A 24,711-nucleotide genomic window follows, 5' to 3' on the forward strand; every position below is an offset into this window, starting at 1 on the left:
CTCCACAACCTGCCGGGCCGGGCCGGGCCGGGCTCACGGCACCATGAAGGAGGCAGGACCGTGGAGCTGCCGAGCCCCTGCACGCAGTGAGGGTGAGCAAAGGGCCAGGAAGGGAGAACGGCGGTGCCGTGCCGAGAGCGCCCAGCCCTGCCCCGTGCCCCGGGGCTCGGATAAATGCTGGGAGAGGCAATGATCTCAGCTCGCTGATTCACTCCCTCCTTCAAGACCAGACCTGACCTGCAGGCCGAAGCCCAGGGCTTGGTGGAGGAGGTGCCCGGGCAGGTCCTGCGGGCAGTGGGTGCCCTTTGGGGCAGAGGGTGCTCTCCGCGCCCCGGGCAGAGGCGGGATGCTCCTCGAGGAGGGATGTTCCCCGGCAGGGATGCTCCTCGGCGAGAAGAGCTGTGCCTCTCCCACTCATCCATCCCCGGGGACTGTCCCCGGCCCCTGCCGGAGACTCCGGCTGTGAGAGTCCCGGCCCCGGGGGCTGGGGGCGGGCAGAGCCCCGGCCTCGGCTCACCAGCCCGGGGCGGGCCGGCCCTGCCGCCCCTCCCCTCCCCGCCCCCCGGGCCGTGCCGATCCCGCCGCTCCGAGCCGAGCCGAGCCGCGCTGCCGGCGCCGAGCGGGCACCATGCGCACGGGGTGAGCGCCGGGGCTGCGGGGGGCAGCGGGCCCGTGGAACCGCCGGGGATGGGGAGGGCACAGGTAGTGCGGAAAGCACGGAGCCGCCGTGCAGAGGAGGCCCGGGAATCGGGAGCCGCCGGGGAGGGAGACACCGGGATCCTGGAGGGCGGGCGGACCTCGGTGTGAGCGTGGCGGGAGCCCAGGGGCAGCGGTACCGCGGGGACACCGGGGAAGGCCGGCACCAGACCCGGGAAGCCGCCGGGGGCAGGGGTAGCGCGGGAAGCCGGTGCCCCGACACACGGGCGGCCGGGGGGTACGGGAGCCCTGAGGCCGCCGGGGCTGGGGGTCCCGGCTGTGACCGCAGGCTGGGGCTGGGGGCTGGGGGGCGCCTCGCACCCCGCAGGAAGGTGAGTGACCTCTCTGTCCCCTTCCCTCCCCGCAGGTGCCCCCCGCCGCGGCTGCTGCTCGGGCTCTTTGTCCTGCTGGTCCCCGCTGCTTCCCCGGAGCCGGGTAACGTGCATGGGATGCTGCGGGATGCTGGGGAGGGGAGCGCCTGCCGCCCTGCTCGGGGTCCCATACCTCCTCCGTGTCCTGACGCCCCCCATCGCTTGGGAGGCTCTCCCCAGCAGGAATGGGGGCTGGAGTCTCCCCTCGAGCAAATGCTGTGCCCAGTCGTGCTTCCCGAAGCTGGGGCTGATTCCTTCAATGGCCACGTCCCTTGTGGCTCCCGAGCCCGGGGGGTCCCGTGTGCTCCATCCCATCAGCGGCCAGGGATGCTGGGGAAATCCTTGACTGCAGTTCCCTGGGAGGAGAGGCCCATGCTGGCTGTGGCACAGGCAGGATGGAGTTGCCCCAAAGTGGCCATGCTCCATGTGTTAGCTTTTCTCCACAATTCCTCCCTGTAGCTGCATGTCCTTGGAAGTGTTGTGAGTGGTCGGGAGCCTCGAGCCTATGCCCTGGGGATGCAACACCTCCCACACGCTTCTGGGCTTTTCCCCTGCCTTCGGGGCTCCCTGTAACATCCCAATTCTCAAGGTACTGGCGCGCCGGGAAAGGGGAATTCAGTGCTGACTCAGCTCTCCAGCCCTTTTTTCCCCACGAGCCGGTTCTCCTACTGCCTGTGTTTCTGGTGAACTTTACCTCCCCGACAGGGCAGCTTCCTGCCGGCTGCCAGGCGGGATGAAAGCCCTCCTCCCCTCGCAGCCCGTCTCTGGATGTGTGCCCAGTGCCCGGAGGCGGGAACAGCCACGGCTGACACAGGGAGCCCCCGCCTGGATCCCGGGAACCCCAACTGCCAAAGCAGCTGAGCTGCAAGTGACGATCCAAAAACAAGGATACGGTGGATTTTCTCTGGGCTAGTGGTCTGGTCTTTGGGCTTGTGCCAGCATGGTGTGAAGCATCACTCGTGTCCCTTTCTGTTGTCCCAGGCTGGGCACAACGTTTCTGTTAGTGGCATCCTCAGGTGCAGGTGAACTGGAAGTCAGCCATGAAATTGGTGGATTATTCACTGGGGCAAGGCTTTGTGTCATCTAGGAACAGCTCTGGCACTGCTCTGTGGGCAGTGGGGTCAGCTGTGGAGGGAAGGAGGCTGGCTGGGCAGTGGGGATGCCCAGCACTCCCAGAGCACGTCTGGGAACACTGGGAGAAGCTCTCCAAGTGCCCCGGGCTGCATTTATGATGCTGCTTTCAGTGGCATGGGTGCCTCCCCAGGGGCCACGGGAACAAAGCTCCCCTTGGAGATCTGCAGAGTTGGGAACATCTTTCCCATGTGAAATCCTGAATTGGCTATTTTAGGTCCCTGGAGACTGTCCAGTGCAGCCAAGCTGAGCTGGAGGGCTGGGCACTGCTCTAATAGTGGGTACTCAGAGTTATCCATGCCCTTCCCATCCTCTGCATCAGCATCCTTGGGCACTCAGGGCCAGCCAGGAGCCTCTGCTGAGCTGCCGGTGCATCCTCCAGCTTTGGGCAGCCGTGCTGGGGCCCCCAGGAGGTTCCCCAGGGCGTGCAGGGGGGTTGAGTGTTTGGGGAACGTGGCTGGCGCTGGTCACCACTGGCAGGAGGCGCCCGTCTCACCCAGCTGACTTGGCCGTCTCCCAAAGGCAGCCTGCAGATCGGGTTTTAAAGGAATTCAGTGGGTTGGTGTGGCTTTTTTTCCTTCTTTTCTTTTTTTCTTCCCCCCCTTCCCTTGGTTCAATGTCCAAGGACTGCAGGGCCTGTTCTGCCAGCCCGCCTTTGTGATGGCTTCTGGGGAATGTTTGCTCCAAAGGCTGTCCTGGCATGGAGATAACCTTTCTGTTTATCTGCCTGCCTTGCAAATTTGGGGGCTTAGCTGCCCCAAGCTGGGCTGGCCTCTTATCACTGGATCTCTGGGATTCCTCAGAAAGGGCACGTAGCCATGAGGAATAGTGTGGGGATGCTGCCACACGTCTGGTCTGGCGAGTGTGGGGGAAATCACAGATAGGGCTGTGAGTGACCTCAAGCATGGGCTGGGTCAGACACTGGGAAAATCCCCATTCCCAGGGGGCAGTCCTGTCCCAGGTCTCTGGATAGGGGCGATCTGCTGGCCAGACCACCCCAACCTGGTGGTAGAAACAACCATGCATTGGAACAGACTGCCCAGGGAAGTGATGGAATCACCATCCCTGGAAGTGTTTGAAAAATGTGTAGATGTGGCTCTTTGGGGCATGGTTTAATGGTGGAACTGGCTGTGCTGGGTTAGTGGTTGGATCTGATGGCCTCAGAGGTCTTTTCCAACTGTAGTGCTTCCATGATTCTGTTATCTTCTCTCACACAGAATTTCTGTGCTTTAGTTTGGGGCTGGGAAGAGCCCCAAAAGCAGCCCCATCTCTCTGCCGTGCTGCTGCTGAGGGTGCAGGCAGTACCTGGGAATTCAAGCTGCCTCCTCCCGCTGTTATGGACAACAGGTGCTGGAGCTGCAGGTTGAGAGGCTCATTCCTGATAATTTCCATCCCCAGGGGGCTGTGGGTCCTTCTGTCTGGGATTCCTGACAAGGAATTGCTGTGCGAAGCGATTTACAGCCTGTGACACAACTGCTCTGCTGTCAGCACCTGGGGGGGTTTGACAGGGGCATCAGAGCTTCCCTAGCATTATTTTAGGAATGTTCAAAAGACAGGGAATTGGCTGTGGGCAGCACCCAGCATCGTGGGTTTAGCTCACGCAGGGCTGGCGCCTCTTGGCTCTGGCAGCATCGTTTGACCGCTGAGGTTCCCAGCAGGGGCTGGAGGAACTGTGCAGGATGCTGTGCTCCAGAAGCTCCTCAGGCTCTTCAGCTCCTTATCAGCTGGCAGGACTGCTGTTTGCAAAACGTTATCTGTGCCGTGGGAGCTGCTGGGGAGGGGGAGCTGCCCAGGCTGCCAGCAGCTGGAAGGAGACAAGGCTGCGGGCATCTCCCTGCAGCACCTCTGAGCTCCTGGTCCATCCCCCTGGCAGGCGGATCCCATCCCTCCTGCCTGTCCCAAGAAGGGGGCGGCAGGGATGAAGTGGCCGTGCTTGGATGGTGCTTTGGCGCTGGAAATTAGGTTTAAATAGAGACTGAGTATTCCTGCAGAGTGGCTGTGCTCCCTGGCAGGAGTTTGCTTCCATTGAAGCATACAACCTTTTCAAGCCCTAATCCTAATTCTCCCATTACTTCCCCAGCTCTGGACATGAACTTGGTCCATCCACAGCAACCATTCTCCCAGAGCTCTTGCCTTGGTTTTAGGTTTCCATATGGTGACTGCTGGCCCAGCAGCGTGAATGCCTGGGAGCTCCCTCCCCACTGCTGCATGTCCCTGGAGGGATGGAGAGCTGCTCTTCCCTGTGGCCACTAGAAAACCCTGCCCATACACTTCCATATTCTGGAGAAGCGGGGTTTTATTTTTTTCTCTGAAGAGCAGCCTCTCAGTAACACTGCTCCCTGTTTATTTTGGCTTGCAGCTGGACCAACCTCTCCTTCCAGTGTTTATGGCGACAAAACTTGGGTGCTGTTAAGCAGCAAATCCAAGTCCTTGGAGAAAACATTTTGCAATCCTGCTTCAAGCGTCACCGCCTGGCTTAAAAACTCCCTGAGCAGAAAAAAACGTGCTGCCGGGAAGCTGGCTTTGCTCTCGGGGGGATGTCACCACTTCTTTATGAGGAGGCAGGAGCATGCGGGGCCAGGGGCGAGGACTCATCCAAGGCTGAGCCTTCTGATAAAAAAGAGGGAGAGAGACTTTTTATATGAGCCTGGAGTGACAGGACAAGGGTAAATGTCTTCACACTGATAGAGGGTAGGGTTGGATGGGATATTGGGGAGGAATTCTTCCCAGTGAGGCCCTGGCACAGGGTGCTCAGAGCAGCTGCGGCTGCCTCTGGATCCCTTGGAAGTGTTCTAGGCTGGGTTGGATAGGCTTGGAGCTGCCTGGGAGAGTGAAAGATGTCCCTGTCCATGGCAGGGGTGGAACAAGGTGAGGTTGGGTGTCCCTTCCAACCCACCCCATATTCTGTGACAGGGACACCGAGTCTCTTCTGTGCCACTGTGGCCTGTCATAAGTGTCAGGGATGATACTCTAAACCCTGGAATAACAATCCCAGCAAGTGCACTGTCTTTTTTCCCTAACTCTCGATAGTTTACCAAGAAAATAATTAATTCTGGCATTTCGGTAGAGAGTTCAAAGTGCTGAAGGAGACATCTGGGATTAAGTATTGATGTATATCAGCAGTCCAGAGGTATGGGATTAATAAAACACTCTAGTGATTCTTCTGTTGTATCTGATGACATTTGGGAAAGCATTGGAGAGGAATCCTTTCCAAGAGCATGCTGCAATCGCTCTGTGTGCAAGCCTGGAGGCAGTGTCTTGGATGTTATGAAGAAATTCTTCCCTTTGAGGGTGTTGTGGCACTGGTGCAGGTTGACAAGAGAAGCTGTGGCTGCCCCTGGATTCCTGGAAGTGTCCATGGCCAGGTTGGACAGGGCTTGGAGCAGCCTGGTCTGGTGGAAGGTGTCCCTGGCCATGGCAGGGGGTGGGATTTTTGGGTTCCTTCCCACCCAAACCACTCTGTGAGGCTCCATGACGGACAAGCTCCTCGTCATCCCACGTCCCAGTTTCCTCTCTGCCAGCTGTGGGAGTGCTCTCCCTGGCTCTGCTGTCCTCCAGCCACATTCCTCATCCTTTGGGTGGCCATGCGTGTGGAGCAGCAGTGCTGCTGCCCTCGGGAGGATGTCCCCTGTCCTGCTGATGGGTGGGAAGTGGTGCAGGGGAAACCTGCTATGATTTCAGCTGGTGCTAAGTCCCCTTAAATCCGGGGGATTGGGAATAACTCCCTGACTTTGTGGGGGGAGGAAGGCACGTGGTAGCAGCAGTGTATGTGATTTTAGTGTCAGGCTTGGTTAGCCTGGGATCTTGTTGCCAAAGATATCATTGAAGCCCAAGGAGCTAGATGGGGTTAGAAAATGGTTTGGAAATTTGTGCAGCTACCAGGGGCTCTGGCATTGCCTTAATATGGATTTGGACCAATGGGAAAGACAGAGGGAGAGGCTTGAGGGCAAAAAACTTCCGCACTCTGGAGGTGTGAGCATGGTTAATCAGCCCTTTGGGGGTGAAGGGGTGGTTTCCACCGTGCAGAGGTGGACGGCTTTGGCCTCCCAGCGAGTGTTGGAATGGAGCAGGGCACTGACACCCCCTGGGCTATGGGCTAGGGCTGCCCCAGGGTCGGGGCTTCAGAGCCTTGCTGTGCTCCTGGCTCTGACCGGCAGCGCCGGCACTGGCGCTTTCTCAGCAAGCAACATCTGCTCTGGAACATCCCGTGTCTTAAAAGGGTTGCTTTTGCGGAATTTTTATTGCTTTTTTTTTTGGCATGGTCTCCCAGCCCTCTTCTAAGATGGAAATTGGTCATTAGTGGATTTTATTGTAGTTTTATTTTATTCCCAAGCTCAGTCTGCTGGTTTCCTCCTCCCCTGGGGACTGTAAGGTCTGGCTGTTCCTCTGACCCTGTCCTCAGGTTGTGGGAGTCTTCTGCAACAGCCCCGGGTGGGAATAGGAGCTGGGGCACCTGGAACCCAGCATTACCGTCCCCATGCTCTTCCCACTGTCACCACTGGCATAAATTGCTGAGAGCCCAATGGTCCTTGAAGCTACCTCTGAGTTCATCACTCCTAAATTAGCCACTTGCCTTCCCTCTGGAAGACAGAGTAATCAAACCAATTTATTCTTTTCCACCCTCCTTGTTAGTCTGTAACTTAACTGAGTTGGAGATTGTTGACATTTGGATAAACAGCAACTTTTTGATAATCCCCGGATAAACTGGTGGTGCTCACTTGTGGCATGATGGAAAGGCATCTGTACAGCTTATTCCTTCCCCTGGGACACCAAAATGCTTCCCAGAGGGGCCAGGAGCCTTGTCCTGGGGACCCAGAACATGTGGATGACAGGGAACCCCTGGACACATTGTGTGACCCTATCAATGATGCCAGCATCTCCCCAGCTGGGTTCCAAAGCTGGAGAAGTGCCCTGTCATGCTGGGAGCTGGGGCTCAGGGGGTGCTGACGGGTGGGAGTAGGTGGAGTAGAAACCGGCAATGACTCCAGGCGGCTCTAAATCCCCCTGGATATCAGGGTGCAAGAGAAAGTCCCAGCCTGTGGCACTGTGGGCAGAGAGAGGTGTGTGACAGCAGCCTCTGATTTTTGGCTTTTACTGTAGACTCTTTGAATGGTTTGGCTTGGAAGGGACCTCAAAGCCCATCTTGTTCCACCCCCTGCCATGGGCAGGAGCACCTTCCACTATCCCAGGTAGCTCAGACTTCAGGGTTTGAGTAACCAGTTGTTACTTCTGCAGCTGCTCTGGGCACGTCTCTGTGGTGGGGAGACAGTGATGTCAGGCCATGAAGATGGATGGGTGTCCTGGCATCCCCATGCCTGTGCGTGGTACCCAGTGGGCTGGGCTCTTGATCCGAGTCTAATCCCACCAGGATTCTCCTGGTGCTGGGCTGGATGGAGAAGATATCAGACAGTTCCCTCCGAGCTAGGATGCAATGGGGCTGTGGGCCTGGCTCCTTCTGGGTGCCAGGGGGATGGCAATCCTCATGACACCCTTCAAGGCTGGCCTGCCAGCCTGGCTCCAGCCAGCCCTTGGCCGATGGCTCCTTTCCCACCTTCTCCTTGGGCTCAGCTGAAAGAGTTAAGGAAGCCACCGGAGAGGGGCCTCCAGAGGCAACTGCTGGAGGTAATAATCTTCCTTCGGCTCTTTTCTCTTTTCCCCCGCTAATTGCAGAGTTGACATCGTCCCCTCTCATGAAAGGCTCTTTTGTCAGCCGAGTTGCTGGGCAAAGCCCGGGCTTGGCAGAAGGTTTCGAGCCCCGGGCCGTCGCCTGCACATCTCTCTCCGGCGGCAGGTACTGAAATGACTCTTTCAGCGACAGCGATGTCCCTCCCTCTTTGGCTCCCATCTGAAACAAAACCAAACACCTAAACAGCGACAAAAATCCCTCTTTTTAGCCAACGGGGCCTGATTTTCGGCCGGTTTCGGAGGGAAAGGTCAGCCCGTCTAGACTCTAATCCGACAAGTGTTGTATTTCTTCCCCCGCGGGTGTCCTAGCAACGGGATTAACCCGCGGTGCGGGCGGACACTGGCGGCATCCCGCTCCATCCCGGCTCTGGATGTGTCGCTTCGCATGGCCGGGCAGCCCCAGGGGTGGGCTGGGCTCTGGCCCCGCTCCCTGCGCCTGCCCCGGGCTCTGCCAGCGGCTCCTGGCGCCAAACATCAGCCCAGCGGCAGGGCAATTGAGAACACCGGTGGTAGAGCAGGCTTGTGGATGCTTGATCCGCCCCAGGCAGCTGGTGAAGCACTTCTGCCCCAAGAAGGACACCAGGCCTGGTTTGGGGACCGCACTGGAGTGGGACAGCCTGTGTCACTGTAAATGTGACTCTCACAGTGGAAATGGGTCTCCCAGTGCATGCCCTGATCCCAGTGCTCTGATCTCCCTCCCAGGACATTCCTTGCCTCTCAGTGCTCTGGTCTCCCACTGCATGCCCTGTATCCCAGCACCTGGGTCTCCCAGGACGTCCCTCCCTCTGTTCCAGCTGTGCAGGGGTGGCTCTTAACCCCTGGCATCCCTCTGGCCTCGGGGTCAGCCTCGGTGGCAGCAACACCAGTAAAAATGTGTCTGTTTGGGTCGGGAGAAAAACCACTTCCCATTTCCTTCGTTCAGCTGTTTAATCATTTTATCTCCCTGCTGCTGTTCGAGCACCTGAGGGCCCCGTTTGCCTCCAGGTGTTGCTGGTGGAGCCTCCCTGCCCATCCGTGTGCAGCTGGTGCTGGAGCTCAGTGCCCGAACTTGCGATGGGTGGCTCCCAGTGGGTGCTGTGCATCTGCAGCCCCCACACCCGTGGCACAGCTGCCTGATAACATTGTTCCATTTCCGTCTTTTTCAGCCTTTCCTCTGCTTTCCCAGCGGCCCCTTTCCGGGCTTTCTTCTGCCTTCTTTCCCTGTGGAGTGGCCAGCCAGGGTTTCTCCCCAGAGCCGTGCAAGCTTTGCTGTTCTCCCCATACCGCTGAGCTCTGATGTCCCTGACTGCGGGGTGCAGAGGAGCCAGAAGGGGTTTGGGGAGCACAGTCTTGGTTTAATCCTTGCTGTTACGCAGAGAGGGGCCAGGAGCTGGCTCCCAGCGCAGCCCCAGGAGCCCCTGCAGGCTGCAGCATCCTCCCCAGCGCGGTGCTGCTCCCAGGGCAAGGCTGTGTGGGGCTCTGCCCCCTGCAAACGGCCCCGCGCTAATGAGGAGCTGCTGAGGCTGTGGGCCTGGGGGAAGGGGGGTTTGTTCCCCCAAATCCCAGCTGGGTGCTCCGGAGACAGGCTGCAGCTTGCCCGGAGTCCCAGAGCGCAGCTCCTGCCTACGTGGGATTTTTTTTCCCCTGCAGCTGGAGCGGGTTAAGTGGGGTTTTAGAAGCATTTTCTTTTCTCCTGGGTGCTTAAAACAACAATAAATAAAGTCCCAGCCCTGCGAGTGACACTGCTGTTGCTGCTGTGAGGAAGGGAAGATTTATGGGGATTTTTTTTTTAACTTTACAGGTCACTGCTAGTATTTGTGGAATTGGCTTTGCTGCAGGAAAAACTGGTTTCCCGCATTCCCATTAGGAAGAAACTTCTGTGATCATGTAATTAAAATGCAGAAAAAAATAAAATAGCAATATTTAAGTAGATGCCAGAGGAGCTGGTGCTCATAGCTGGGTCCTTTGGAGGCTGTGTGTGTCCTCTGCCTTGCTCTGACCTTGGCTATGCTGCTTGCAGCCTGTGGCAGGAAAAAAAAGGGGCTTTTTTTGCACTTTTTCTGGGCTTTCTGGCTCCTGTACCAGCCTGCAAAAGCAGGAAAAAATATCTAAATTTTGACCATGGGAATGTTTTAATCCATCTTGAGGCACTTTCCAGAGTTTTTTTATCACCTTATCTGAGTTGGGGCTGGCACCAAGATGAACTCCTGTTAGTCAGGGAATGTTAGGACTATGACTCCTCCATGCTGTAAATGAAAAATTATGGATTTGACTCATCCCCATCCTTTTGCAGTTGGATAGCTGCAGCCTGAAGGTCTCATCCTGGGGGTCCCAGCTCCCCAGAACTTTTAAGCAGGGAAGGGAAACTCTGCTTCCATGGCATTTTTTGGGGGGTTTGTTTTTATATGGGTTTTGTTGGGTTTTTTGTTTGGTTGGTTAATTTGGTTTTGAGTTTGGGCCTTTTTTTTTGGTTTTGGTTTTTTTTTCTTGTTGTTTTTTTGTTTGTTTTTTGTTTCCAGAAAAGGTTCACTGCTTAGACTTGGATGCTTGGGTTGTGAACATTTTTTCATCTGGGATGGTGATATGAGAAAAGACCCCCTGACTTTAAGGGCACCTTGAACCCAAAGCGTGGCCATTAGTAACAAAACCATCCCAAATCCCAGAATGCCAGGTTTGGGTTGGAAGGGGACCCTAAAGTTCATCCAGTGCCAGCCCTGCCACGGCAGGGACACCTTCCGCTGTCCCAGGCTGCTCCAAGCCCCATCCAGCCTGGCCTTGGGCACTGCCAGGGATCCAGGGGCAGCCCCAGCTGTGCCAGGGCCTCACTGCCCTCACAGGGAACAATTCCTCATTCCCAATCTCCCATCCATCCCTGCCCTCTGGCGCTGGGAGCCATTCCCTGGCTCCTGTCCCTCCATCCATGTCCCCAGTCCCTCTGCAGCGCTCCTGGAGCCCCTTCAGGCCCTGAGCTCTCCTTCTCTGACGATGCTCCAGCAGCACCTGGGCACCCGGCAGGTGAGCCTGCTCCAGCAGGGCTTGGATTTGCCCATGTCCAGAGGTGCCTTCCCAGCCCCAGCCCTCCGGGACCCTGGGAATGACGATCCCCCGCAAGGCTGCCCGGCCTTCCCAGCCCGCCCCCCCTTTGAACTCTCTGGTATGCGAATTTTTGCTGGTGTCAGAGGGTCGGCGGCTGCAAAATCCCTCCCGGTTAAAGGGTGGGAATACCAGTGTGTGCAGCTTGGGATAATTACCAGTTGTCAGCAAAACAATAGTGACATTGTAGGGCAGGAGTAAAGGGAAAGGGCCCCTGTCTTGAGAGTAATGTTACTTTTCTATTTAGCTTGCCATAGTCTTTGCTGAGAAATGGCCCTATTCTCTCTAATCCTCCCCTTCAGGCATGCCTGCTGAGCTTTTTTGTGTGGTTTGGGTTTTTTTTTTTAACCCCTTATCATCCCAGGAAATAGCTTATGGGTACCCATCTCTGTGGTGCTGTGCTGCAGGGATGCCCTTGGCTCATGGCATTGTGCCCGTGGGGGATGCTGAAGCCTGGGATGGTGCCTGGCTGTGGCATAATCCCTGCGCTCAGGAGGGGGCAAACCTGATCTGGAATCTCTGTCTTCATGCAAGCAGGGACACAAATTACACCCCTCCTGTTCTTGGCAACTGTCCTGTTACAGGTGGTGAACTTCAGTGCATTAAAGCTGCTTATTGCGTTGTATTTTGCTTTAAAACCAAATGACTTGTAGAAAGAAGGAATAGTTCAAAGGAATAATCAAATACTGGCTCTGGCTGTTGGTTGGAAAGGGATGATGTGAGTTCTGGCCTCATCCAGCTCCTGCTGGCTTTCCCCAGCACTTGCGTGGAGCAGCAAAGGATCACCCACCTGTTTGACCCCTTTACTATCCATCTCCAAGGCTGTTTGGACTTCCTCAAAAGCTCTAAGTTTTTATGCTTAAATATCTGTGGAGACATGGCAGGGAAAGAGGGATTTCAGCCTTGGCTGATATCAGGTTGTCATCGCTCAACCTGATTTCAAGGCGTTCAATTGATTGATTTCTCACTATGGCGTTGGGATGTGCGCAGCTGGGTGGGTTCAAGGCCTGGGTGATGCTTTCCCTTTTCCAGTTGTCCCCTATCCAGGCTGTTCATGACCCCAGCATCCATCCTCAAAGGGCCTGCCAGCCACCTCTCTGTGTCATGTCCCCAGTTTGGGGACCCAAAAGCTCCAGCACGGAGCACAGTGCCCCGCAAGGAGCAGAAAGCCCGGGATGGGATGCAACGGGATGTGACAAAAAAGCACAATGGCCAAGGTTGGCTGCCTGGTGCAGGGGAAACTTTGGAAGGAGCCAAAGCTTTGGAAATGCTGCCAAAGTCAGCAGCACAGGCGAACTATTGTCTGAGGAGTGCAGAGAGGTGGAAGGACGGCAGAGCGGACACGGAGTCTTATTACCGGCACAGCTGGGGGCTTCCAAGCCAAACAAAGTCCCCTGCGCTGCAGGAGGGCAGCGCTGACAAGAGCCAGGCTGGTTGGATGAGCTGGAGATTGCAGCTGAAATCCCAAAACAAACCCCCTCCCCGATCCACCTTTTCCTGCCCATTCCCCCATTTTCCTGCCCATTCCTGCCCATTCCCTAAGAAAATAGCGTTCCTCGCCACCTGGCCCCACAGCAAGCGTGTGAGCTTGGATTCCGTTTGCTGCACACTGTGTTGAGGATGAGGTTAATGACCTGCCAGGTGGTTTTCCTCCCTGAAAATCCATGGTGAGGCTCTATGAAGCACCCACGAGCTGTGGCAGTTGCCTCCTGCAGGACCAGCTGGCACCCAGCATCCCTGGATGCTGTTCTGTGGGATGGAGGCTGTGATGCTCCCTTGTAGCTTCAGGTACATCGCTTGGTAGCTCTTCTGTATTTTGTTTGGTGAATTGGGGTTTCTAAGCTGTGCTGGTGTTTTCTTTGCTTCTGAAGTCCTGGAAAACAGCCGGGGATAGGCAACTCCCAGTTTTTGTTGTGTAGTCTTCAAAGCTGGTGCTGGGTTATCCACTGACAGTGCTTTGTTTCTTCGTCACGTTGGAGGGTTAAAATCCTGGCGTGGTTAGGGGACATCATTGGCTTGGAAAGGTTTGTTTGAACTCTGGGGACATGTACCCACCTGGGTGCCTTGTCCTCCTCTGATTCTCTGGTTGGGATGACATCAAGTTGGATCACAAACGCTCCATCCATCCCTCATCTCCCCTCATCCTGCTACTGCAGAATCTGTCTACAATGCCTACAATGTCTACAATCTGTCTACATCTGGGGTGCCAGGTGTATTGATCTCCCTGTATCCTCTGGGGAAGAAATGCCTGGGAATGGGAACGTACTTCCTCCTTGTCCCTCAGGGAGACTGCAGCCAACACCCTCCACCAGCTGCCTGTCCCAAGTGAGCCAGAACCTTGGTGGGGGGTGAGGAGCAGAGGCTTCTCCTGTCCAGGGAGCAATTAGTCTGCAAGATGATTTATGAATGTGGAGGAGGATGATCCAGGGGGTCGCATTCCTTCACTTGCCTTCCCTGCCTTATCTCCGGGCTGTCAGTGGGCTCGGGGGGCAGGTGAGTGATTGGAAGCAGAGACATGGCCCCAGTATAGGCAGGATGGGGGGGACTGGGAGCTACAGCTCACCCCAAACTCACCTTGAGTTTTATACACCTCCTTTGGGTTTGGCTGTGCCCAAATATTGATGGTCCCTCTCCACCATCCATTCTCCCCAGGAAACCTCACAGAGTGGCCAAAGTCACTCCAGCACCAATTCTCTGCTGCCCAGTCCGCTTGTCCATGTGGATGGGGCAAAGTAGGACACCAGCACCTCTTGGCTGTGCCTTTTCCAGCCCTACTCAGTTCAGGAGCAGGAGGAGGATGCTCCTGGACTGGGGTCTGGGCACGACCACCCTTCTTTCCCTCCTGGGGCCATTTGATGGCTCCTGCAGGCTGTCGTGACATTTTCACAGTTTATCTTATCGAGGAATTTGCCGGGAGGATGTTTCTGCCTCTCCCTGAGTAAATGTTTAGGAACGCTGCGCTGGGGGGCTCCGTGTTGCACAGCCAGAGGCAGGGGGGACGCTGTCCTGGAGGCACAGCAGAGCCTGGCACCTGTGTCATTGCTGGCGCTGGGCTGGCTGCTGTCACTGGGCCAGCTCGGCTCCTGGGCACCCCTGTGCCTCCCCTGTCCCTGGCTGGGTGCCCACCCACGGCCTGGGTGCCTCCCTCTCCCGGAGGGCCTTCCAACTGCTGCATGTGTGGGGCTTTCCGATGGAGAACGGAGTAGAATCCCAAACGTCAATAGGATTTATGGACACCTGCTGACAGTCCTTGAGTTTTCCTGCTAAGTCCAAGAGTGCTCCCACCTCTGGCTTTCTGCCTGTGCTCCTATCAGGGTTTCCTCCCTTCCCCTTCCCCTTCCCCTTCCCCTTCCCCTTCCCCTTCCCCTTCCCCTTCCCCTTCCCCTTCCCCTTCCCCTTCCCCTTCCCCTTCCCCTTCCCCTTCCCCTTCCCCTTCCCCTTCCCCTTCCCCTTCCCCTTCCCCTTCCCCTTCCCCTTCCCCTTCTTCCCCTTCCCCTTCCCCTTCCCCTTCCCCTTCTTCCCCTTCCCCTGCCCGGAGCTCTGTGACCTCAGGGCTGTGTCCAGCCAAGCGGGCTCTCCTGAGGAAGCGTCTGCGCTCTGCTCAGCCTGAGGCTCCCTCTGCTGTCCATCCGTCCGTCCGTCTCTCTGCCTGTCCATCTGTCTGCCCGGCTCTTGCTGGGGGATCCTTGGTGTGTGCAGGACGAATTGCTGAGCTGGGCTGCAGCAGGCTCCCTGTCCTCTCCCAAAATCCTGCAGGGAGAGCAATCCTCCCTGGAGAGAAACATCGGTGTGCTTTGACCACGGATAAAAGGCTGCAGGTCTGGATGACAGGCTCTTTTTTCCTATTTTTACCTATTTTCCCCTTCCCCCCTGCCTTTTTTTCTCCTTTTTCACTCTCTTTTTCTCTTTTTTCTTCCATCTCTTCTTTTCTTTCTCTTCCCCTCCCCTTCCCTCCTCTTGCCTTGTCCTCCTCTTTTTTCCTCCTTCTCATTCCCTTCTTCTCTTTTTCCTGTTATTTTCTCTATTCTTTCCCTTCCTCTTTTCCCCTCTTCTTTTTTCCTCTCCTTTGTCCTTTCTCCCCTCTTTTCTCTTTTCTTCTCTCTCCTTTCCTACTGTCATTTTCCACTTCTTCCACTTCCTCCACGCACTTCTCTCCCCTTCCCACTCTTTCCTTGACTTCCCCAATCTCTTTTTTTCTCTTTTCTTCTTTCCCTCTTCCTCCCCTCTCATTTTCCCCTTCTCTTCTCCCCACTCTCTTTCCCCGCACCCTCTTCCCCCAATCTCCTTTCTTCCCATCTCCACTCTTTTCTTTTCCCCCACCTCTGATTTTTTCTCTCTTTTCCCTTTTCCCCCTTTCTCCCCTCTCCCCCCTCTATTCTTCTGGCCCAGGACTGAGCCCTCAGTGCCTTCTTAGGGCAGCCCAATCCCCCTTTTCCTGAGGAACTATGTTGCAGCACCAGATGCCAGACAGTTTTGGGAAGATGCAGTCAGCCTCTTTGGGAGGGAACTGGGACCAGGGTGAGGGTGCAGTTTTGCTTTTCAAGAAGTCCAAGGCTATGGCAAGCTGGCAGCAGCATCTCATGGAGTGTGCAAAACGCTTTTTGTGAGCTTTTAGCCTGGAGGAGGCAAAAGCCAAGGGGTTTTCCCTGCTCTGCCAGCAAGCCAGCTGCCATGGCTTCTCCCTGGGGGAATGCTTCTCCAAAATATTTCACCAGCTGCTGCCTGCCCAGTCCCTGCCTGGCTGCTTGGTCAGTGGCAGAGCTGGTTGCACTGGACTAAGATGCTCTAGTGCCACCCGTGCCACCAGCCCACCCTCAGGGCACCTAATTTGGAAATCCCTTTTCTGGGGATGCCCCAGCCCTGGTTCCTTCCCGGGGAGCTTCCAGTGAGGAGGTGTGCAATGAAATGAAGATCACTGGCTTAATGAGGGTGTCCCACGGGGCTGCTGCTCCACTCTACTGTCCTGAGCTGCCTAATTCCAGCAGAAGGGAGAAGCGGGAATTTCTCTGGCTGGGCATCCTGTCTGCACATGCTTGGGCTACCCCAGCAGGGTGCTGCTCTCCAAATCCTCCTGGCAGAGGCCAGGCAGCTCATGGGGACATGTGATGCTCCCCACGCTGGAGCCTCACGGCTCTGGGGCGGGGAGAGGCTCCGGGAGCACCGAGGTTTTCCATCCCAGCGCTGGGAATGGAAGCAGCAGTCGCTCCGATCCCTCTCGATGTGCCAAGGAGTTCTGCACTGCACCCTGGCCCCAGGGCAGCCAAGCCCGTCAGGACATGCCAGAGAAGGCTGGCAGGCACCTGGCTCCTTCCCTAGGCTGATGGAAGCGCTGGAGCTCTGGGAGGGGCCCTGTGGAAGCTCTGCCATCTGGACAAACCCGTGTCCTGCGCGGATTGGTGGGGGCTGTTCTGCAGTGGGTACCCCTAACAGCATCGGTCACGGGGAGAGCTGCTGGCAGCAGCAGCCAGCTCCCATTTTCAAGGGAAAAATCGCCTGTTTTGCTTCAAAAGTAGTGTGGGAAATGTTGCATGAAGCAAAATGAACATCTGAGCATTTGTCTCGGTGATTTTCCTGAATATTTTTAAACTGGAGCATCAGCTCCGGCATGTGGAGATCTCTGCTCTGTAGGACCATGGTATGGAACGCTCTGACCTTCCTGGTCACACACAGCCGAGGGGAGCCAAAGTTGTCACCTCCCCATCAAAACCCTGTCTCAGGGACACTTCTTGAGCCATGCAGGTGACTTGCCTTGTGTCACCATGGTAGTGTAGGCCTGGGGAATGCTCCATCTCTGCTTGGCCATCCCTAGGAATGAGGGGCACCGTCATCTGAGCTGGATAAGTGGATTTGAGGGTAACTTTTTTAAGCAGAGGCAAAGAACAATCAAAATTTTTGGGGCGTGGGAGAGTGCCAGTACCGCCCATGGAAGATTTTCATCCCGAGCTCCAGGAAAACTTGTGATTGGGAAACTTGTGATTGCTCAGACCTGGCTTTGAGGCGTTGCTGGCGCGTGATGCCTGGGGGGGCAGGAAAGCTGCAGTGCTCCCCTGGCCCTCCTGCGACAGCACCTGGGGGGTCCTGTCCCTGTAAGCGAGCCGGGAAAGCGGCTTTAAGCACTTGGCTTTGGGGACTTGTTTTGTTTCCGGCCGGTGGAAATGTTGGAAATGTTTTCTGGGATTTGTTTCCCTCCTCGTTCAGTTTTGCTCTGAGATGATAACCTTTTCCCGAGGCCTGAAGCGGGGTGTCCCACCAAAGCTGGGCACCCCATGAGGACCATGTCCGTGCACAACCCTACCTTGTACAGCTCTGTGTGCTGGTGATTTAACCAGAGCCATCGAGCAGGGAGAGACGATTTGGGATGTTCCGGGCAGGGAGGAGTTAAACATCTGGCGACAGCAGCTGGGACAGGCAGTGGGGTGGGTCTGAAGGCTGGCTGGGCTGCCGGAGGTTTTGGGGGGCTCAGGTGAGCCCCAGGCTGGCTCAGGGGTCCCCGAGGGGCTGTACCAGCAGCGGGAGGCTGGCGCTGGCGAGAGGAAGGCTTGGCAGGGCCGGCCACTCCTCCCCCTGCTCTGCTCCGGTTTGAAGGGTCGAGCGCCGGAGCTTGGGAGGAGAGAGAGATGTGAGTGCTCCGAGAGTCTGGCCGGGACAGAGCTCCTGCCTCTTCCCTCCTTTCCTTCCTCCAGCCTCTCCGCTCCGCTCTCGGGAGCAACGGAGCTCGTTTTCCCTTTCCGATGGCCCCACCTCGCTTGGGTGTTCTGCTCCTCCTGGCTTGTTGCTTCTCCTGCTCCGAAACACAGCTCCTGGACTGGGTTTGGGACAGCACGAAGACCACGGGAAGCCCAGCACTACCCAGTGAAGGAATCCCAGAGTCGGTGCCGCCAACCTCAGCGGCGGCTCTGGCTCCCAGCCCGTCCCCAGGGATGTGGGGCGGCGAGGTGGCAGGAAATGTCACCACCCCACGGCAGCAGGAGCCAGATCCTGCTACAGCAGCACCTGTGAGTGAGGGAGCCACAGCCAAAACCACGGAGCAGTGGGACAGGAATGCCACAGGGTCGGTGGAGAGCACGGCGTGGCCGAGCATCACTCCTCTCCACAGTGTGTCACCTGCCCCAGGACAGCAGGTGGCCAGCAGCCCCACTGACGACCCCCAGCTCCTGGGGACAGGGACCCACAAGGACACCCAGCTCCTGGGGTCAGGGAACACTGAGGACCTGCAGTTCTTGGGGTCAGGGAACACCGAGGACCCCCAGCTCTTGTGGTCGGGAACCACCGAGGACCTGCAGCTGCTGGAGACAGGAACCACCGAGCACCTGCTACTCCTGAGAATGGGGACCACCGAGGACCCCCAGTTCCTGGGGTCAGTGACCCCGAAGGATCCACAGCTCTTGGGGACAGGTACTACTGAGGACCTGAAGCTGCTGGGGTCAGGGACCACTGAGAACCCGCAGATCCTGAGGATGGGAACCACCGAGGACCCCCAGCTTCTGGGGTCAGGGACTACTGAGGACCTGCAGCTGCTGGGGTTGGGCACCACTGAGGACCCACAGCTCCTGGGGATGACGAGTGCCACAGACCTGCAGCTTCTGATAGCAGGGCACACTGAGGACCCACAGCCCTTGGGGACAGGGACCACTGAGGACCCACAGCCCTTGGGGACAGGGACCACCGAAGACCCAGAGCTCCCAGGCACGAGGACCACTGAGAATCTGCAGCTCCTGGTGATGAGGAACACTGAGCTCCTGAGGACAGTGACCACCGAGAACCCAGAGTTGCTGGGGAACACTGAGAACCCACAGGGGTCACAGAGGACAGTGACCCCTGAAGACCCAGAGTTCCTGGGGATGGGAACTCCTACAATGGAGTCACAGGTGTCCTTGCAGAGACTGACGGGTCTCCAGCCAGGTAGTGTCCCTTTTCCTTTCTCACCAGGTGACAGCACCCGTGAGCAGGCGGTGCCTTTCCAGGACCCCTTGGTACAACCTCCCCGTTACTTCCCCGCAGCATTATGGAACCCATGGCATGGCCCTGGCCACCCAGGGCTGGCTCTGGCCAGCAGAAGCGGGAGCCAGAGCCCCCCTTGGCCTGACCAGAGGGTGGATAAGGGTGTGGATTCTCCTGCTGCCGATAACTCTGTCCCTCTGGAGTTCGATTTACTGAGCGCTACCATGCAGCTCTACAGGAGTGACGGCGCGGGGCTCACATCCTTCTTTCCAGGACTGATGCCAGCAGCCGGCCATTGCCAGCCCATCCCGACCCGCCTGCCCTTCTGCAGCGTGCTGGGCACCAGCCATGTCCGAGTGCCAAATTACCTTCAGCATGGCAGCGAGGAGGAAATTCGGGCGGCTTTGCATGAGTGGGAGGAGCTGCTTGAGTCGCGGTGCCATCGCTACCTGGAGTGGTTCCTCTGCTTGCTGCTGCTCCCCGGCTGTAGCCCCTCGGTCCCCATAACTCCCCCGCCATGCCAGGGCTTCTGCGAGGCCGTCAGAGACCTGTGTTGGACTCCCTTGGCCGGCAGGCGCCTGCCTCTGCCTTGCGATGCTCTCCCTGAGGAGGATGAAGGGGTTTCTTGTGTCTTTATTAATGCTTCTGCAGGTAACATGGCTGGGCAATGTCCCTGCGTTGTGTCTCCCCTGCCCAGACTCCCCCAGGCGCTGGGGGATGCTTCTGCCTTGTGCCCATGGGATGCTGCCGAATCCAAAATCACTTTCTATACAGCCTTGGCTTTTCCAAGCAGAACCAGTGAGTTTTGGCTCCCTTCACAAGACCGGGCATCACTCCCGGTGAATCACAGTGGCCAGCTCAGGGGATGCTCCCCAAGCGCATCGTGCTGGCCTTCAGGGCCAGTTGCCAGGTGCCACAGGGCTTTGGGCTGTCCTGGCTGGGATTCAGAGCACGTGGAGAGCTGGCAGCTCCCTGCAGGAGCAGGGCAAGGACGCAGACCCTGTGCCATCCAGCCACAGCACTGTGGTGGCGAGGAGGTTTCAAGGTGACCCTCAGGCATGCCCACACGCTCCCCTCTCCCTGAGCAGCCCTTCGGGGTTAATGATTCACTGGATGGCGGCTAATGTTTGATCCTTGCTGCTTGGAAAAGAGGGAGAGGTTACTTCACCCCCAGCTTCATCATTCAGTGGCTGTGACCTTCTAGGGACCCAGACAGGGCAGGGGGTGAGAGAAGGGAGTGGGGACAGGGGTTGACTGGTGCTTAGAGAAATGCAGTTGGGATGAAAGCTGGAGCTCCCCCCGCCTGCCAAAGCCTCTGAATGAGGCTGTGTTCCCGTGCCGACCCCTGCGCCCTCGGGGGATGGCCAGGAGATGCCAAGGAGGAATGCCGAGACTGGGGGCTGGCACACCAGGGTCGAGGACAGGGTCCCCTCGGTGTCAAAGAGGCTCTGTTTGTGGGGGGATGCACTGGGATCAAGGGGATGCTTGCAGAGGAGGTGCATTCCTATCCGGGGCTGCACTGTGATTGCTTGGATGGGCAGTGTCAGGAATGAGTGGGGAATGTGGGGGCTGTGGTGCACCCCATGGCGTGACTTGATGTGCTGCCATGTGCTGGGGGTCCCCTGAATCCCACGCTGGCAGCCTGGGCTCAGGAAGGTTATGGCAGAGGGGGAAGGTGGCTTGGAGCATCCTGGGGACATTCCCAATGGCAGATTCACTGTGTCCAGAGACATCCCCACAGCCATCCCGTGCCAGCGCCGAACTCACTGTGGTCCCCACCAACTCTTCATGTTCCCTGGTGCTTCCCCAGTTTGCCACAGGGATGATGGGCTGTGATGTTTGGGTTCTGGATGCCCTTTGGAAAAAGCAGGTGTGGCCTGAAAGCTCTGGGAATGAGAAGGGCCCCTTGGCTTTTGTAGGAGAGCAGACATTTGAAGGGGTCTCCCCTTACCCCTCTGCTCCCCAGTCCCCATCCAGCTTCTGTCACACACAAAGAAAGTTCTTTTGCTTTGGGAAGTGCTAGCACCCAGCTCCCACCCCGGACTCGGGGGCGAGTGGCATGTTTGAGGAGGAGGGAGACTCCCAGAGCCGGCTGCAGCTCCAAGGGGAGAATGGTTGCTAATTGCCCTGCTAACAAAAGCCTCTTTCAGCGTGTCCTGTCATCCTGAGCCCTGGGGGGGACACAGTGACTTGTCTGGCTGCAGGAATTGCAGCACTGGCTCTTACACCCGTGTAGACCCCCGGGAGGAAGCTCTGGTTTCCTTTTTCCTTAAAGCTGCCATGAATTTGACTTCCTCCAACCCAGATAAACGCAGTCCCTGCATCCTGGCATTTGCAGTTGGAATGAGCTTGTGAGGTGCTGAGCATGGCGTGGCTCAAGGGTGGGTGGCAGGCTGAGGGTCTGGGGCAGCCCCACTCACTGACCCCATCGGGTTTGGTGTGGGGCTGTGCACATCTGGGAGTGAAAGGTGCTGGACCCCAGGATCCAGAGGTTCTCCTCTCAGCAGGCCAAGGGTATGCCCCATGGGGAAACCTGATCCCAGTGCAGGGCACATGGAGGGGCTAGAACAGGTGGAAAGACTGGGAAGGAGCTTTTCTCCCAGTCAGGTGTTCAGTTTTGGGGTGCCAGGGTTGGGAGGGACTGGGGGCTTGGGGAGCAGGGTGAACACGGAGCAGTTTCAGAGACAGAGTTCAGCAAAAGTTTGCCCCCACCTTTAGTTGGTGGCAGTTCTTATGTGCCCACTGCTGGGTCCCTGTCACGGGTCTGTTGCTGGCATTGGGGCTTGGCAGTAGGGGAGCCTGGGAATGTTCCATGTCTCAGGATTTGGAAGAGGCACCCAGGTTTTCATCGCCATCCCAAGAGACGTGTTTTCCTTTTGGGCTGGGCAAGGCTGGGCTGATTCTTTTTCTTTTTCTTTTTCTTTTTCTTTTTCTTTTTCTTTTTCTTTTTCTTTTTCTTTTTCTTTTTCTTTTTCTTTTTCTTTTTCTTTTTCTTTTTCTTTTTCTTTTTCTTTTTCTTTTTCTTTTTCTTTTTCTTTCCTTTTCCTTTTCTTGTTTTTAAAGAGCTTTGGAGGAAAATGCCTGGCTCCAGAGTTGGGTGGAGGTTCCTGGCTGATCCTCCTGGGTTCAGCCCAGGTTACCTCTGGATACACCTCTGATTTCCCTCACTCCCCATTGCTCACGTGAAAATCAGCGATGGAACTGGGGACACTGAATTGTGTCAGCTCTTGCTCCTGGCTCGGGATGGGGCCAAAACTCAGCGCTGAGCATCCATTCTCAGTGCAGATCGTTCAGCAGTTTTGGAGCCAGGGTAGTTGGGTTTCCTCCCTCCCAGGAAAGGAGAGGTTAAAAAGCCTCTCCTTTGGAGCTGGCACTGGCTCCAAGCAGTTGACATAGGAGAGGAGGAATCCAGCGCCCGGTGTGTGGGCGATGAGGATGTGCTGGCTGCCAGAACAACGGGAGCTGGCGGACACAGCGCTGGCTCACCCTCGCCAGATGTTCAGCTGTGCTGGGCAGGAGAGACTCTCTCCAGCAGAACTTCCCCAATTCCCTAATTCTCAGTAGGGGTTGGGAAAGGAGGCGACCTCCAAACTGAGAGCATCTGGGAAGCTGAGCTGGCCTGAGCTGCGTTCCCAGGGTGTTGCGAGGGGATGGCTCTGATTTATTCCCAGCTGGGGTGACTGCTGGATCTTGTCCTGGGATGATGCAAGGGGTCACTGTGGTCCTGGAATAAGTATGGATGCAACACACTGCCCCAGGGCTCCATGGTGGTTCAGCATCCTGGTGCTCCAGCAGCATCTCCCGACCATGGGTAAGACCCCTTTGGTTTTATCCCATCTCAGGGAATCTGAGCAACCTGGTCTAGTGGATTGTGTCCTTGCTCATGGCAGGAAGATTGGAATGAGATGGTCTTTAAGGTCCCTTCCCACCCAAGTCATACGATGATTCAGTGATGTCCCAGCTGTGGTTGGAGGGCCAGCAGCTGGGAATGGGGAGCATTTTGGGAGATGTACCTGAATGATGTAGTGGGAGCAGCTGAAGGTCACTGTCTCGGCCAACACACAAATCTTGGGGCTGGTGAGTGGAGGGAGCCACTGAAGGACAGTGTGGCATGGGCACGGGGTGTCCTTGCTGAGTGACCATCCTTGGCTGGACCTGAGACCATCCCCTGTCCTTCCTCCTTGCAGAGAGCCTGAGTGCTGAGATCAGCCTGCTGGAGCTGATTGGGGACCCGCCGACGGAGGAGATCCACAGAATTTATGGCCCCGACAACAACCCCGGCTACGTCTTTGGTCCTAACGCCAACACGGGCCAGGTGGCCCGGTACCACCTGCCGAGCCCTTTCTACCGAGACTTCTCGCTGCTGTTCCACATCCAGCCCACCACGCCCCGGGCCGGCATGCTCTTCGCCGTCACGGACTCCTCGCAGAGCATCATCTACGTGGGCGTCAAGCTCTCGGAGCTGCGCGCGGGCCAGCAGCAGATCATCTTCTACTACACGGAGCCGGGCTCGCCCAGCTCCTACCCGGCCGCCACCTTCACCGTGCCCACCCTGCTCAACCAGTGGACGCGCTTCGCCATCAGCGTGGAGGAGGAGGAGGTTGTCCTCTACCTGGACTGTGAGGAGCACGAGCGTGTCCGCTTTGAGCGCTCCCCAGACGAGATGGAGTTGGAAGAGGGCTCCGGGCTCTTTGTTGCTCAGGCTGGAGGGGCTGACCCAGATAAATACCAGGTAAGAGCTTGGGTCACCCCAGGGAGTATCTCCCAAAAGCCTGGAGAGATGTGACACTGCCCATACCCAGAAGACAACCAGCTCCATGTGTGTCCCTGGGAAAGGGAACACGTGACATGGAGGTGGCTTGAGATGCCACTGATTTACTGTCTTAGGGCTCACCAAGGCAAAGCTCTTGAGCTGGGCTGGCAGGAGGACATGGGGTTGCCATGCAGCTCTCACCATTGCCTTTTCCCAGCAAACACATGGAGCCTCTTCAGATCTTCCCATTCCTAAAAATACCCAGCTCCTTTGGTGGAGAAGCTGGTTTGTCTGAGAAAATGTCTCCCTTACATGGAAAAAATGCTTGGGCTGGAGCATATCTTTGCTGGCTGATGTTGGGCGGTATCTCCAGGAAGACTTTGGAGGGTGAGGAAGGATGTGATAGCTCAGCCAGTGCTTTGAGCAGGACTCGTGTTCCACATAAGGGTTGTAGAAAGTGTGGGGAAAATGCCCAGCTGACATGGAAATTCCCTGCAGGACTTGAGGAGAGGAATGTTTAGGTTTATCCTGGGCTGAGTAGGATTTGCCCAGCAACAGAGGCTCTGCTGAGGGGAGCAATGTTTTTCCTGTGGAGTTCTGCAAAGCACGTTTCTGAGCTTAAACATCATCCTGACTGTACGGCCACATTCCCCCTGGAATGGCTTTGGGCAGGGAAAGCTCCCCCAGGAAGGGGTTAATCATTGATGGGCTACAAACTGGTTTGCACTGGGATTCCGATTGCTCCCTTGAAGAGCAACTCTTTGCTCTTGAAGAGCAATTTCTTTGCTCTTGAACGTGCTGGGAGGGCCAGGTCATGGCTGTGGAGGAGCTCCTCTCCCCAGCCTGAGGGGTTTGGCACCACATGGAAGGCACGGCAGCAGCCTGGAGCAGAGCAGACCCTTCTAGCAGGTGATGCTCCCAGGCCTGCCAACCCCTGATCCCACTGCCTGCCCCCGGTTTTCCCGTGGGGAATAGCTGGCCGAGGAGGGAAGGAGACCTTGGGTGGGCAAGAGGGGAGCGGCATCTGACATCCTCGTGGTGTTTCCATCACTGTCCAGCCCT

General features: G+C 56.9%; 1 protein-coding gene across 1 annotated transcript in view; it reads left to right on the plus strand.

Moving 5' to 3' along the window:
• Positions 1–505: 505 nt before the first annotated feature.
• COL18A1 (collagen type XVIII alpha 1 chain) overlaps positions 506–24,711 on the plus strand; it is a 36,358-nt gene continuing 12,152 nt past the window's right edge. Inside the window, exons 1-3 of the mRNA XM_064718493.1 lie at positions 506–639; positions 1,064–1,131; positions 23,084–23,628. Coding sequence (XP_064574563.1) covers positions 629–639; positions 1,064–1,131; positions 23,084–23,628 — 624 coding nt within the window. The 5' untranslated portion in view covers positions 506–628. The remainder of the gene's footprint in view (positions 640–1,063; positions 1,132–23,083; positions 23,629–24,711) is intronic.

The sequence above is a fragment of the Zonotrichia leucophrys genome, chromosome 7 (assembly GCF_028769735.1).
Source record: "Zonotrichia leucophrys gambelii isolate GWCS_2022_RI chromosome 7, RI_Zleu_2.0, whole genome shotgun sequence".
NCBI lineage: Eukaryota > Metazoa > Chordata > Aves > Passeriformes > Passerellidae > Zonotrichia > Zonotrichia leucophrys.